The 16,369-nt window shown below is 40.3% G+C and overlaps 2 protein-coding genes across 10 annotated transcripts in view; one reads left to right on the forward strand and one right to left on the reverse strand.

The window, feature by feature from the left end:
- Positions 1–16,369, reverse strand: part of RTF2 (replication termination factor 2) — a 55,429-nt gene that overhangs the window by 19,413 nt on the left and 19,647 nt on the right. The gene's annotated exons all lie outside the window — the stretch shown is intronic.
- Positions 4,897–14,712, forward strand: LOC117885331 (beta-1,3-galactosyl-O-glycosyl-glycoprotein beta-1,6-N-acetylglucosaminyltransferase 7-like). Of its 8 annotated transcripts, none has more exons than XM_034786623.1 (6): positions 4,897–5,742; positions 9,014–9,175; positions 9,761–9,856; positions 10,604–11,638; positions 12,618–12,713; positions 13,767–14,712. In XM_034786623.1, exons 4-6 carry the CDS (start codon positions 10,663–10,665, stop codon positions 13,991–13,993), a joined length of 1,299 nt encoding a protein of 432 aa, XP_034642514.1. In that variant the 5' UTR covers positions 4,897–5,742; positions 9,014–9,175; positions 9,761–9,856; positions 10,604–10,662; the 3' UTR covers positions 13,994–14,712. The 8 variants fall into 8 exon arrangements, with proteins under 8 accessions (XP_034642514.1, XP_034642513.1, XP_034642517.1 ...); XM_034786622.1 differs by having other exon boundaries at positions 9,761–9,826; XM_034786626.1 differs by having other exon boundaries at positions 9,761–9,764.

Below are 16,369 nucleotides of genomic sequence, written 5' to 3' on the forward strand. Positions count from 1 at the left end.
GGGGGGTCGGGGGGCGGGGGGGGGGGGGGGGGGGGGGGGGGGGGGGGGGGGGGGCGGGGGGGGGCGGCGCTTTTTTTTGCTGCTTGGGGCAGCAAAAAAGTTAGAGCCGGCCCTGGCTCCAGCAGTCTGGGCAGCGCGGCCGCAGCCTGCTCCGGCAGGCCAGACTGTGTGGCACGGCCGCAGTGTGCTCCAGCAGGCTGGGCCGGGCGGCACGGCCGCAGTGTGCTCCAGCAGGCTGGGCCGGGCGGCACGGCCGCAGTGTGCTCCAGCAGGTGCTGCACCGGGCGGCACGGCCGCAGTGTGCTCCAGCAGGTGCTGCACCGGGCGGCACGGCCGCAGTGTGCTCCAGCAGGTGCTGCACCAGGTGGTGCGGTCACAGCCTGCTCTGGGGGGCGGGGCCGAGCGGCATGGCTGCAGCCTGCCAGCCCCAGAGCTGCAGCTGCTTCGGAGGCTGGGGGGGGGAGCAGCGTGGCCAGAAGTGGAGAGACTCTGTCCCCGCCTCTTCCCTTCTGGCTCTGCTGCCTCTCCTTGCTCCCTCTGTTGGAGGGAAGGGCTGTGTCCCACGTCTCCCTCATTATACCCGTTCATAAGCTGACCCCCTTCTCTGGTGCTTCCCTTTTTTATCAAAAAAATTCAGCTTATGAACAAGTATATATGGTAGTTTTACAAAAGGTAGATCATGCCAGGCCAATCTGATCGCCTTCTTTGAACAGATAACTGATTTTTTAGACAAGAGAAATGCAGTAGATCTAATCTACCTGGAATTCAGTAAGGCATCTGATACAATTCCACTTGGGAAATTATTAGTTAAATTGGAGAAGATGGGGATTAATCTGAGAATTTTGAAAGGTGGATAAGGAACTGGTTAAAGGGGAGATTACTACAGATCACACAAAGGTGAACTATCAGGTTTCCTGTTAAAGGCGTTGTCTCAGAACAGCAAAGGGCATGCCTTCATGCAATCTATCTATATGACGAAACTGAAACTGTTTACATGACTACTGAACACGCTTAACTGCTGCTTTTGCCTCTCTTTTCTCGTTAAAACATCTTGCAGAGAAGACACTCAGAAATCAGAGAAAAATTGAAGGAAATTCCCATGGATAAAAAAGCAGCCAATCAATTCTGTTTACGTGATTCAAGCTGTAACTGCTGAAAGGTAGGACACTGAATACAAGCAGAAAATAGGCGTGCGAATGAGCAAGTTCTAGTTCCTTTTGTGTAAGAGCTCTCTCTAATTATAAAATTTGTCTAAATTGCTTTAGTCAAATTATATATTTGTGAAGTTACATGATCTAAGATGGTTACATTAAACAACTATTTGAACTGTGGTAGCAATAGACATCCAAAAGTCTTCAGAATCTGACTTTACAGATACGTAGATACACACACACTTTACTACCAAAAAGGTAATTTCAGATTCTGATGGTCTAATACCTATACAATTCAATTAATTGTTCTCTAGCTACACACAAACTCTGATTTCACAAGGTAGCCAGAACTTAGAGTATAAAAAGAGTAGCTTTTAGAAGAAATGAAAATCTTTTAAAATTAAAATTAAACAGATTGCATTGATATGAAAAAATTTACATAAGAAAAATAAAGCCTTTAGTACCAATATTTTTTTAAAGTTTTCATTATACTAAAATCTTCTCTTCCTGCCACATAACAAAATCAGGGTTTGTACCTCAACTACTTAGACTATAAGCTTTTTGTGGTAAGAATCATCTTCTTGTTCTGTGTTTGTACAGTGGCTAGCACAGCGGGGTCCTGGTCTAAGACTGGGGCTCCTAGGAGCTATGGTAATAACAGATACAAATGTACCTTTTATACCCATTAACAAATTTAGCTTTATGCATTTAAAGCTTGGCATCTCTGTGTTTATTGTTTATTCAGTGTCTTTTAAAACAAATGTGGAACTCTAAGCCTAAAGACATAAAAGCCAAATTAGATTGTTTATTCCCTCCCCCCACCCCCCCGCAAATGTATGTACATTTGATTGTTGAAAACATAAAAAGGGCTAGAATTCTCTTCCAAGGAATCTACAGTAGGCCATGGAATACATATCTCCATAAATCTACTGTCCCCTGTTCCCCCACACACACCCCAGCCACCCTCTAAACCAGAGCTGGGCAAACTTTTTGGCCTGAGGGCCACATCTCGGTATGGAAAATGTATGGCGGACCATGAAATGAGTTCAGGGTGCAGGAGTAGGCTCCAGGCTGGGGTAGGGGGTTGGGATGCGGGAGGGGGTGCGGGCTCTGGGGTGGGGCTGGGATGAGGGGTTTAGGATGCATGAGGGTGCTCTGGGCTGGGATCAAGGGGTTCGGAGGGCAGGAAGGGGATCAGCACTGGGGCAGGTCGGGGGGGGAGGGGGCGACTCAGGGGTGCAGGTTCTGGGCAGCTCCCGGAAGCAGTGGCATGTCCCCCCTCAGGCTCCTATGCGGAGGCGTGGCCAGATGGCTCTGCGCGTTGCCCCATCCGCAGGCGCCGCCCCCGCAACTCCCCGCGTAGTCCCCTGGCTGCCCCTATGCGTAGGAGCTGGAGGAGGAACATGCCGCTGCTTCCGGGAGCTGCATGGAGCCATGGCATGCGCGGAGCGGGGCAAGCCCCCGACCCTACTCCCCAGCAGGAGCTCGAGGGCTGGATTAAAAGGTCTGACAGGCCGGACGCGACCTGTGGCCTGTAGTTTGCCCACCGCTGCTCTAAATAGAGCAAGAATTTAGAAGGAAGGATTGACTAGTGTTTTATTAGACCTGAGGCCAAACCATACTTCATGTGCCAGCCAATCACAAGCTCATGCATTAACATGGTGCTTCAGAAGATGAATGACTACTAGCTAAAAATACTTTTGGGAGGCCAGTATGTAAAGATGCCACTTCAAAAGACTATTCATTAGAAACAGTAATTCAAGTATTGAAAAATTCATTTTCCTCAGTGTGTGGGGAAGTAGGGGCAGGATGGAGGTGAAAGAAAAAGGGTAACGAGGAAAGAGGAGAAAAGACACTTTAAGCTATTAATTTGTAGAATTTAAACTTTCCTCCAGAGTTTCTAGTTCTTAATAGTTGCAAACAACCCTCTAAGAGTGAACTAAGGCACTGCTGTCTGCAGAGGACCGCTTTGGTCCCTTTTTTCTGTTCAGTTTTCCTAAACAGCCACAAAGTGAAATCAACAAGACTCTCGTCGGTTTCACAGTTGCTCTTCATAATCCTAAAGTGTTTGTCTACACAGTCTTTTGGCCCAAGCCTCCCAGCCTGGGCTGACAAACTTGGCCTAGCAAGGCTCTTGCTAGTGCTCTAAAAATAGTTTATACACAGCACTCTGAAGTTGTGGCTGGTGCTGAAGCTTGGGCTCTGAGGCCTAAGGAAGTGGGTGGGTTTCCGGGCCTGAGCGCCACCCTGAGCTGCAAGTTCAAAGCACTGTCTACACAGCTATTTTTAAAGCTCCAATATGTATATCCACCTGGTCTAGGAGGCTCACTCCCGATTTGCTCCAAAATGCTATTTAGACATACCCAAATAGGCTTGTTAAAAGTATGATCTATAATAGAGGCAAGCAGTGGAGATACACAAGGGGAGAAAAAAAACGCTGGGGAGGAGCAGCTGACACACTTAATTCCTTCCCCCAACTTTTGCAGGAGTCAGGAGGGATGGCAGAGTAGTCAATCCTTGCCCACAGAACCTCATGATGTATTGGGGGAGGAGGGGAAGACAAGGGAGAGGAGCAAGAAAACAACAATTAGGGGAAGAGCAGAGGCTTCAAATTTGTCATCCAGAGGCTGATGCAAAAGAGATCCTCAAGAATAGTCTGCGGACAACACCGTTGTAATAATCCCAGCATCTTCCCCCTCATGGCACCTGGGAAGAAGTAGGCTGTGTTTCTCACTAGGATATTGCTCTTGGATCTGCCTGGTGGGTCCCCATTTCCTCACATTTTTTATTGGCCCCTTTGGCTAGTAGACTGTTAGCAGATAAGTGCCTGATGAATGTTTCAAGTTCTGCGGTAACCTTAAGTCACGCAGGAGAAGATACTCCCTTTTCCGTGCAGGCCCTCAGATGGCTGAAGTGGCCTCCAAGTGAGTTCTAAGTACAACCTCTTTGCTGAAATCTGAAAATATATTTGGATAAGATTAACTTCTTCCTGCTGAACAAACTTCTAGGGAGAAGCATTTTCTTTGGAGTGGTCTTCTTTACTTGTCAATCCTAGGACTAAACAGATCACCCAACAGTGACAACCACTAGAACACTCCCTCCAAGAATACTGTGCTGAGCCAGCCTGCCTGAATGTCATCTGTATTGTGAGAAAAACGTGTGTCAATCTTGCAAAGGAGCCCCCCAGCTCTGCACAGGGTGCACAACCTTCAATTCTAGGTCAATACAAAACACTACTTCAAAAACCAAGAGCCTTGGCAAGACTGACTGCCAGAGTGTCTCTCAAGGAGGCTGACATCTGTCATTTATATCATGTATAGGATTAAATACACCACAAAAGTCTTAACATATAATTCTTCCAAACTGTTCATCAAGGAGGTTGTTCAGCAAAATTAACTGGTTGGTAAAATGATTAAATTCTGGGGGGAGGGAACAAGAGAAACAGTAAAAACAAATGACAGAAACATGATTTAGATACTATCTGAATTCTGCAGTTCATTTCCATAGGATCCCTTTATGAAGCCCTATGCACATGAATTAGAGATAAAATATCAACGAAAGAAATACGAAAGAAAAGGTCATCCAGCACATACAATATGCACTGCAGAGATGTGATAATTAATACATTACAGCATCTAAAACAATAGTGCTATTGGTTATTAAGGACCCTATGCTGCAACTCTGTATACAGAGTTTCCTTTGAAGTCAGCGCCTTTCATTTTTGGAGTGCCTGCAGCAGCTCCTTAAGATATTTCTAGGCCATCTCTGTACTTATTTCTGACCAACAGACTTTTTGTTCAATCATAGTGACAAATGTGCAACTGCAGACCTACTCACACATACTATTTTTAGACTGCAAATACACAAAACACAAAAGTATTTCTCTCTCTCTCAAGGCAGTTCTCATACCCAAAAGCTCCTCAGCCCCTACGGGGCTTATCTATTATCTTTTTACTTATTTAACAAGTGTTAAATTTTATAAAAGCAGAAGGGAAATATTTAGATTAGGAGAACGCAAAGAAATGCAAGTGTCTTCTCTAGGATTTTTGTTTTGTTTTTAAACTTCAAGCTGCTATGGAAATCCGAACACACCCCTCCATTATACTCAGTTGTCTGCTTAAATTGGAAAGTTTCAGCAGATAAAGAGTTAAGAAAAGCATAAGGTTTTTTCCACATCGTTCATAGTGCTGTGATAGCAACCCAGAGGTTAAAGACATAGAATACTATTTATACTCAGCTACAATGTAGTTTCTACAGATCTCAGACTGGTTTTTACTTCCTTAAAAGGCTGCGTCAGAGCAATGACAAAACAAATCCGGAGAAGCTGAAGCTTTCTTTCATTATTACATTAGAGGACATTGCTGCTTCTGAATATTAAAGGGGCTACTGCAGAACAAATATATTATGCAGTTAAGTGAACTAACCAGTAAATGAAAACATTTCATGTTAATATTTAACTGATTTCACATGACGTTTCCACATAAGGAACAAAATGAAGGACTTAGCCTGAATTTTCCCCGAAGGACAATGGATTACACATGGGATTTCTTTATTAAATTCTGCTGCAAATGTCTGGCTTCTCTTGTACAAGGTGAGTTTCCATAAGCTGGGTTTTAAGATTTATTTATTGCAACATCCCTTAAGAGAACTATAAAGAATGCTTTAATTTTGACCAAAACATTGCACTTAGTTTTAAAACAGTGTTTTTCAATATATTGCTTTTGTCTGCAAAATACAGTTCCTGTTATGTAGGTTTATGAAGAAGGTCATTATATGTAAAAATCAAAGCTTTAAAATCTTTATAAAATTCAAGATCTTGTAACTGCGATTTAAGGTTTCTAGCAAACAACTCATTTTCTTACAACTGCATAACCCAGTGTTTTACAGCTTTTGTAGTAGCATTTGCATTAAATAGCAATGCTCAAAAATTTTGTGCAGTAAACGAAGAAAACAGCTAAACTATTAGCCTTCATAAACCTGTTTGAGGTTCTAGTCAGTACTGATCCAATATTCATCTTTTAGTGTCAAAAGGATTTTAATTTCAAAGAAAGTATTTATTTGGAGTCCAATCTAGCAAAAATTTCATTTACCTCACTGAGTGCAGGATAAGGCCCATAACAATTTATTTAAAAAACAGTTGTAAGAAGTAAGGATACAATAAAGCGACATTCACTACTATTACTTTCTTTCAGAATGTAGGCTTGGACTTTGTAACATTTTTTTAGAATTTTATTGCTCACTTCCCTATATAATTCTTCCACCATCTGTTGTATAACTCTCTCTTTAATCAGATAACAAACAACCTGAGTACATATAAAAAAAACCAAACTTTGGAATGAGCATAAGTGCTTTTTAACCCCTTACTTTCTTTATAATATATTTTCTCTTCTAAAGGCATTTGATTCACTGAATTATGAAGATGTGTGAACTGAAGTTTAACTAAACTTTAACTTTAAAGAAATACCACAAGTGCATATGCAGTAGCTGATTTAGGGATACAGTGATTGGGCCAGAATATGAAGGCAGGGAGAGATGCTAACAAGCAAAATTGTTTTAACTGATCTGAATTTAGTTTTGTAAATAAGCAATTAAATATATCAGAAGCTACATAATGGGGTCTTGATTAATTGAACTGACTAGTATGTGGACGTATTTCTACAAGTAATGTTTTGTGATAAATTCACTTTGCTTTTTAGCTAACTTTCTCAAATTAAGATGTTTGAATTTTACCTTACCCCAATAGTTCCCCCCCCCACCTCCCATATTATCCAGAAAAGTCACCACATACAAACCTTGGAATTTTAACATGTTAACCAAAATTTTCAATTGAGTGCCTGAATTCAGCACCTAAAATTTATACCGAACAGAGGTGCCAAGCACCCAAAATAATCATTGACTTCAGCACCTCTGAATCAAGACACATATGTAACTAAGTTTGAAAGTACTGGCCATAATGTAACAAGGTACTCTGAGTATCAGGTCTATAACCATGATAACTCTTTGCTTATGATGAATACTTGTAGATATTTTTGTTTTAGTATATGCAAATTCAAGTTCACCCAGGTACAGAGGGCTTGAGCAAAGGTCCTCCATACACACTGCCCCTTTGAGGGCAGATGGAGGTATGGGCAGATTGGTTTTGCAGGAGGCTCTCCATATTGGCTCAATATATTGCCTGTAAGGTCAGATGGGGTTACAGGATATTCATATATCCAGTGGCCCAAACTTCCCATTGAGAGGCATAGAAAAAGCAACAGCTGTTTTTCAAGCTTTCAGGCTGGTACAGTGACTGTGGAGGGCTTGTGTTTTAGCCCCATGGCTTCATGATGGGCTTTATGGAATTCTGTATTTCCACACAAAGCTTGCCTATTCAAGCCTTGTGCAGAAAGGAGGCAATTTCAACCTGACCTTAATGCTTTACTTGCCTTTACATGTAAGCATATGACAGAAAGTTTGCAGTACCGTCACAAAAAAATTAAGTAACTGGCACAAGAAAAATGAGCTTATAGTGAAAATAAACCACTGACATCATTATTATTTTAAACTAAATACAGTGACCTTCACTAAGGGGACACTGTTAAGTTAAAGACATCTAGGTAGATTGTTAGCAGAGACTTCTGATATTTATATATCATATGTAAAACTTACGTATATTCTTGTTACTGTTCTCGTCTCCTTCCTACTCTCAATCCTTCCATGCATTTTATCTTTCTTAGACTGTAAACTCTGCGGACCAGGGCTTTTTTTTGCTCTGTACCGCACCTAGCACACTGGGGTCCCAATCCTGACTGAGGCCAGTTAGTGCTACAATAAATAAAACAGATTCCATGAAAAAAAAAATGTTAAAGTGGATTTTTCACCATTTATGTTTATTTTTTACATTTGGAGTTAAAATATTATGCATATTCCTAAAATGTCTAAGAAATATATATTGGTGAAGGAATCTTCTCTTCTTACACGTTTGTGAAGTGCTGTATATATCTATGATACTATACAAAAACCAAAACTCTTTATAATGCTTAGCTACTACAATGCTAAGCACTATAGAAAAACCCAAGACAAATCCTAATAATCTCATGCAAAACCTCCTAGAGGATGCTATTTATGGGTTTGACTGTTTTAAAGACAGTTTAAATATAAGTAATAAACAGACTATAGTTTGATTTCTCAGTTTTTAAATCTATCCATTAAATAATATTTCAAGAAAAAAATTCCTCCTCCTGCAGAGATGTTGCATTTCCTAATCTGGATCTAAAGCATATAGATAGCAGCCCTGTAAAAATGTATATGCTAGTGGATTTTCAATACCTTTTAATAACTTTGCATTTCCTATCCTTCAATGCAACACTTATGCTGATGTCCAGCACAGTGAATGTCTCATGTGACACATGCCCTAGAGATCCCACCATTCACTAATTCAGAGTGACTTCTCTGTTCTCTTTTTAATCATTCACTCATTATAAAACAGTTATTTTGGCTCTAAGACAAAGCCAGTGCCACCCTACTGTAGCAAACCCTCAGCCCCGTAAACCCTGCTACTGGGTACATAATGTCCATTATACTAACCTATTCTTGGATCTGTTAGTCAGTTGGCAGCAGGCTACACTCCCAGTGCCTGTCACATTTCATTTCTGCTGTGAAAATGCTTGTGTCTATCTTTCAAAGACATTCTTCTCCTCTTGCTTTCTCCACAACATGAAAAGGTTGATGCTGATGTGAATGCTGAATTGTTCAGCTTCAAGAGATGCAACGGACTCACTTAAAATCATGCTTGCAGATATATGTTTACAAAGTAAACATATCCCTTATGAGCCACTAAGAAAATATTCTTCTGGGACCTGATTTCCTAATGTTGTTCTTAGGCCTGCGTGTTCAGTGCATACTGAAGAGTACTGCTGACTGACGCACAGTTAGGGCATAGAAGCAAAATGGATGAATCTTCCATCTAGTGTTCCAGAAAATGGATTAATGTGCTGAAGGGGAAAAATAAGACATTCTTCCAGCTTGAAATCCTGTGCTCTCTAGTAAGGACAATATGATAAATACATTATTTGCCAAAAGTCTAATAAGATTTAAAGATTATATGTTATAGAAAATCTCCAGTTTTCAACTTCAATTTGTGTTGAGTTCTGTTATCCTCTGTTCAGAATGCTTTAGAAGCTTGAAAACAAAATTACTTTATTTGATCTTCTATTTGAAAAACGAGAAACTTTTGTTTTAAGAAAAGCATGAAATCTTAAGATTGTAAGAAATAGCTATGGAAAGATTTAAATTAATAAACTGCATTGATTTTCTTTGCTCATGAGACTAATGAAAAATTCTGATAAAGTGATGTTGACAGATGCAAAATATGCTATATTTATGTGTGAAATATCAATATTTTGCTACAAGCAGTTATTTTTTAACCTTTATTTAAGTTATTACATAAAGCAGTAGAAAGCATGAATTGTCTTTAAAATTACAAGTAAAACTGTTAGAAGTCCTAAAATAATATTTATCAGACTATCAATTTCATTGAAGGTGCCACCAGACTCCTTGTTGTTTTTGTAGATACAGACTAACACGGCTACCCCCGATACTTGAATTTCATTGAATGTCTTTTTTTCTAGGAAGGTATATATCCTATGCCAAATACTTCACGGATAAGGACTAATGACTTGGGAAACTGGACTGCTGTAATGTCATGCTTATGATCTGAGATATCTGTAAAAATATATATTTTCACATATAAACATGAAATTCTAAACAATTTTGCTGTAACAGAACTGAATTAACTGATCTATACACGTTAGAAAGTAAATTACAGCTATTGTCTTTAGGATAGGTTTAAGTAAGCTAAAAACAAGAAAATGCATTGTGTTTTCAGGTTTTGTATTCAAAAGCACTAATTTAAAGACGTTACAGACAAAAAACAAATGAACCATGGCTCACTTTTTATTATAACGATGGTAACAAAAGTATAGAAATACCTTTGTGGATCATATTGTGATCTTTGGCTCTTATTTTAGTAGTTTTTCTACAGCTAAACATATCAGAGAGAGAGATATGAAGCTTTAGTATTGTCAAAACGTATTTGGTATGTCCTATCTACTCCTGTGAGAGGAGCATCCATTTAATAACAGCTGTCAAAAGAGATTAAAATATTTAATAACTCTTGGGCTGACACAGGAGAAAAAACAAAAAATACAGCTAATGTAAGTAATAATTGGAATCTGCAGAGAATGCAACAGCAGATATGTTCAGCTCCTTAGTATCAATAAGGGTGAGCACAGGGTGGGGGAACAAAGTTAAAGTTTGAGAATGTGACACTTATTCCTAACTGCCTTCCCATATTGGTGCTTGTGAAATTTAGCACTTCTATGCAATACTAAGAATACAATTTCTGCATCTACAAATGCATAATTGCTTCATCAGGTTAAAGAAATTAAAACACTATTTTCCCCCCCTTTTAGGTAATTTGAACTATGTTTAATTGAACTATGGTCAGAAGAAAGTTTCTAGAGAGCAAAAAATGAACCAACTTGATGCAACAAAATCAGGATTTTTAGTGTGCATTGGCCTCTGTATTTTCATCTTCACTTTTATCTATGTAAGAAACACATTTTCTAAGGTACCAAGTGAACAAAAATCCTTCCCAGATACAACAGAATGTGGTGTTTATCCAGATGAACTTTGTTCAGCGCTTTTTGAGGGGAAAAGTGCTGCACCTCAAATTGGAAATTTGTGTCAGATTATTCACCAACCTGAAATGCCTGACTGCATACGGACTCCATGCAATTGCTCCAGTGTCTTGAAGAGTCTGCATTTTATAACAAGACCACTATCTGAAGAAGAAGGAAACTTCTCCTTGGCATACATCATCACAATTCACAAGGAGTTAGAAATGTTTGTGAAGCTACTCAGAGCCATTTATCTGCCTCAGAATGTTTATTGCATACACATAGATGAAAAGTCACCACAGGATTACAAAACTGCAGTGCAAAACCTAGTTAACTGCTTTGAAAACATTTTTATTTCATCAAAAAGAGAAAATGTTGTTTATGCAGGATTTTCAAGATTACAAGCTGATATTAATTGTATGAAGGACTTAGTTAATGCCAAAACTCAATGGAATTATGTTATTAATCTGTGTGGCCAGGATTATCCCATCAAAACAAACAAAGAAATTATACAGTACATCAAAAGTAAATGGAATGATAAAAATATTACTCCTGGGGTGGTCCAACCTCCTCATATGAAACATAGGACGCATCTTAGTTACAAAGAATATGTACATTCAGGAACATCCTACGTGTATCCAACCAAGAATATGAAAGATGATCCTCCACATAACTTAACTATCTATTTTGGTACTGCTTACTATGTACTCACTAGAAAGTTTGTGGAGTTTACACTGACCGATGTACGTGCAAAAGATTTGCTTGAATGGTCAAAGGACACATACAGTCCAGATGAGCACTACTGGGTCACACTGAATCGTTTAAGTGGTAAGATGCATGTTATTTAGGGTTACCATACGTCCGGATTTTCCCGGACATGTCCGGCTTTTTGGGCCTCAAATCCCCGGCAGGGGGGAAATCCCAAAAAGCCGAACATGTCCGGGAAAATAGGGAGGGGCCGGCGGGGCTCGGCTGGGGGCTGGCCCGGGGGTGCGGCGCCGGGGGTGCGGGGCCAGGGGTGCTTGGCTGGGGGCTGGCCCGGGGCCGGCACCCCAGGAGCCGAGCCAGGCTGGAGACGCTGGGGCCAGCCGCCGGAGGGAGCCGCTCGGTTGGGGAGGCCAGACTGGGCTGCGTCTCCTCCCCCCACTCCCCCCAGCTTGCCTGCTGCCTGCTTCAGGCTTCCCGCAAATCAAATGTTCGCGGGAAGCAGAGGAGGGGGCGGAGTTAGGGCGGGGACTTTGGGGAAGGGGTGGGGTTGGGGGGGCATGGGCGGGGCTGGAGGCGGGGCCCCGTGGAGTGTCCTCTTTTTGGACACTCAAAATATGGTAACCCTAATGTTATTTATACCATGAATTGCCTCCTTGTCCCACATTATTATGACATTTCAGCCCAGGAGAGTGATGAGGTTCCCTTTGGAACCCAGTGATGCCATTGTATATCAGCTGCAGAGGTTATTTCCTCCATCCTCGTGGATGTATTGCAGTGTCCACATCCCCTGATGGTTTGGGAAATAAAAGATGGAATCTTTTAAGTATTCCAAGTATCACAAATGGCAGTGCAGACCACTAGTTACTGGGCTAGAAAAATGCAGCTTTTGAGCATGTCCCCTAACCCCCTGTATAGACTACTTGTTCTAATGGAGCAATAAATTGGGCAAACCCAATATTTCTATTATCTGTCATTTTTAATATCTGTAAAATGAAGAAACAATAAGGCAATACTTTTAAAAGATAGCTTCAAAGACAATCAACATTATTTGTGTTACACAGAAAATAACTGTCTTTAGCTTCGGTTTGATTTTTTTTAGACGCTCCAGCTGCTACACCAAATGCACAGTGGGAAGGAAATATACGAGCTATTAAATGGAAAGATCAAGAAGGAGTTGCACATAATGGCTGCAAAGGTAACGTGATAACTGAAAACAGAACCAGACCCTTTCAAAACACTGTATTTATGAAATACCACTATCAGATAAATTGATGCACTTGCTCTAACATCCATTGCAGAATAATTCTTATGTTTCATAATTATCCATGAAATGTCTCAGTCATGGATATTTTATTTTTTTAAAGTATCAAATAAAAGCAACCATACTAAATTACTCTTATACCCAGTCCAAATATCTTTCGATATCTTCGAATACTGCGGACTGTTACAGTATCTATTTTACTAAACTGTTCTTTAAACCCCCAACTAAGAAGATAGTTCTATAATTAAGTGAGTTAATGACCGAGTTCCACACATTTAACATTTCAGTAGCATTAAAGCTTAAACTAGTGTTTTTACAAGCCATTGCACACTCACATAATTCCCACCTATTAAATGAACATGTATCCAGTGCACGAACCTTAGTAGTTCGCCTTAAACAGAAGGGAACAGATTTACTTGACATCCATTTGACAAATATGCACGTTCAACAAGTGAGTGTGCATGTGTCCACAAGGTAACTCAGGGTTGGCCTATGTGCAGTCCAGCAATACAGGCAAAAATGCGGAAATATAGTGATGTCTAAAGAGCAGTTTGACCCTGGTTGAGTATTCAATCACCTACTTTCATTTAAATCTGTAACTGCCATAAACTAAGCACAGAGGAAATTTGGGGACAGGACAAAACAAGATGAATGAATTGTTGTACCCCAGAGGAGAGCATGAGATCAGACCACCAACAGGTCAAGTGAGCAACATGAAGCACTGCAATGTGTCACTGAAGCAGCAAGTCTGGGTACAATGTACACCCTTTGTCTAAAAATCAGTATGTAGCACCTTGTTTTTATAAGTAACAAAACAGTAATATTCTTTAGATTTACTTCAATAAGCAGACACATCTATTTGTCATTAATGTTAGTAGCACCTTAAAATATTTTAAAAAACATCTAATTCACTATTCCCCACTTTGTGTACCTTCTGCATTTCAGTCAGCTTGGAATTGTTAATATATTTACATTTTGTCTTTGCAGGTCATTACATCAGAGATATTTGTGTCTATGGACTGGGGGATTTACAGTGGATCATTGAATCACCTAATTTATTTGCCAACAAGTTTGAGCCCACAACATATCCGCTTGTTATGGACTGCCTAGAGAGACGCTATAGGCTTAAAGTACTGCAGCAAGCTGAAGTCCCACTAGAAGCCCACTGGCATTTTCAGGAAAGTAACTATTTTAATATGAAGTTGAATGTTTGAGCCTACTGGACATCTAAAATATTGAGCAGAAAGAATGGGAAGAAATTAGTAATATGCCTTTTAAAAGTGCAGACTTCTTTATATAAATTATATTTAAGGAAGGTGGTATCATTAACCCAGCTCCTGTTCTGTTGTTCACCAACTACCATCTCTGGGAACTACAAACTGTAAGAAAGTTCCTATCGGTATTAAGAAATCCTTAATTATTGAATAGAGTACACTCACGATTACTTCAGTACAGACTGCTTTTGAGAAAGTTCTGAAGAATATGGACAAAAAGATCAGAAGACAAATTTTTAATAAGGAAAGAAGTGACTTTTTTCCCTATACCTGAATAAACTACCATATGATTACATATGAGACTTATCAAAGAGAAGCAGAAAATTCAAGCTACTCCTTAAAACGATTCATTCAATGGGGAAATAATTGTTTCATATGGCCCTGAAGAAAGCACCATTCAAGTTGCTGAAACAGAAAATAAGAAGCACAGATTGAACAAAGACAAAATATTAAGATTTTAAAGTTAAATTAAACTATATGTCCTAGTAAGTAACTTATTTTGAATCAAGGGAGAAGTTTACATTATGTACAGTAGTCTTAGAGGGACAGTGTAGGTTGAAAACATTCACTGAGTTGTTTTTTTAACCTAATAGAGTTGCAAGTAACACCTAAATTTCTAAAACTGAAAGAAGTCAAGTGATATATATATATGTGTGTGTGTGTGTGTGTGTGTGTTATTTTCTCAGTTTATTTTGTGTATTTGTCAGCACTTTGTATATAGTCAATTTCACTGTTTTGTTGATGGCCTGTTACATTTCCTGGCTCATGCACTAGCATGGCAACATCACTTATGCACTGCTCCGATGGAAGCTTACATTCATATTTTTCACTGGAGGGTATTTATCAGTAGCAGAGCTGCTATTAGTTGAGTTTGGAGTTGGGGGGACCCTTTTCCTGGGATCTCTGAATGGAACTGGCAAACAATGGGAGCATAGACAGGGCAAGAAGGAACAGCCTGTACTTGGGGCTGGGGAGCAACTGAAAACTGGGCAACAGGCCCATTCTTCCATTCCACAAGGTATGCAGGTAGCCCACTTCTTTCCAACACTTATACATAGCTGTAGAGTTCAGAGAATATCTAGCAGCATACGGACATGCACACCACCTCCAAATCCATTTGTGGATTAAAGGAAGCACTGTTCTGCATCAGGAAGGTGGTGTCCCCAGCCAGACCCTAGGAACAACCAACAAACCAGAGGCAGTAGCACAAGGATTCCGCATAGGTTTGGGCAAGGACTTGTCTTCACTTTCCAGAACCCCTCTACTGGTTCTGGGGAACAAAGCAGTTCTTCTCTCCTTAAGCCTCTCCTGGCAGGCCTTACCTCAATCCTGCACTGAAATGACCGGTAGGAGTGTGGGGCACAAGCACATTTGGGTGTTGGTGTTCTCAGGCCAGCCCACTCTCCCTTGAGCAAGAAATCCATATAAGCATCAGCAGAAGAGAAAAACCATTCACACTATGTCACTGATGAAAGGGGATTCGCAGAGAAACTTCCATTTTTTTGGGCCACTTAAAAAAATCCAAGTCGTCAGTGTTCCTGAAAAAAAAAATGCGTGCAGTAGAACCTCATTCCCATGACCCCAAATACACTCCTGTATTTCCTAGAAGAGAATTTTGACCTACTACATACTATTATTTATACATTGCACATTTAGAGACTTCCATCTAGATACCATTTTTTTTTATGGCTGCCAATGGGTCTTGCTTCTTGAAAATTTTAGAGGCATTCAACAGACCTTTGCTGCTCTGCCATTTATTTATGCATGGTATTTAATGGACTTCTGCCATGATTTGCCAAGCACTTTTTAAAATAATCTAATACCACTCTTTGGAGTTCCTTTTTCACTCAGTCTCAGTCTCCCCATAAAATGTCTCTGGGGGAGTTCATAGGGGCTGCCTTTAAATTTAACCCATTCTCCAGCGTGGTATTTATTTCTTCATATTTAAATTCTTAAACCCTTTTAATGCCATTTCCCTAAATGCTAGTTTATGACCCCCACACTAATGGGTGTATACATTACGTACTCAAGACGAGCGGATTCAAGTCATGGCACTACTGTTTTGGGGTTCCCGCAAGACCTCTTCCACTGGGTTCCCCAAGAACTCAGTTCAACTCCAGTCTCATCACTTAGCTTCCCTTATCAGGAGTACAGCAAAGCTGCGTGGAGTTGATCAGACTCAAGTGTCGGGGTGGATATAGGGCACACATCCAGTTACTCAGCAAACCTCCTCTTTTATTTAAATTTACCCATTTGCACTGCATCTTACATTTTGGGACTGGCTTCGTCACTTTGAAAGAACCAATCCTTATACAG

Source organism: Trachemys scripta, chromosome 12, assembly GCF_013100865.1.
Source record: "Trachemys scripta elegans isolate TJP31775 chromosome 12, CAS_Tse_1.0, whole genome shotgun sequence".
In the NCBI taxonomy this organism is placed as follows: Eukaryota; Metazoa; Chordata; order Testudines; family Emydidae; genus Trachemys; species Trachemys scripta.

What these genes read in the sequence shown, in the direction of transcription:
- LOC117885331 (XM_034786623.1), top strand. Translation starts at nt 10,663, where the DNA reads ATGAACCAACTTGATGCAACAAAATCAGGATTTTTAGTGTGCATTGGC. An exon ending in CACACTGAATCGTTTAAGTG is followed by an intron (nt 11,639 to 12,617) that starts GTAAGATGCATG and finishes GATTTTTTTTAG; the next exon opens with ACGCTCCAGCTGCTACACCA. An exon ending in TGCACATAATGGCTGCAAAG is followed by an intron (nt 12,714 to 13,766) that starts GTAACGTGATAA and finishes TTGTCTTTGCAG; the next exon opens with GTCATTACATCAGAGATATT.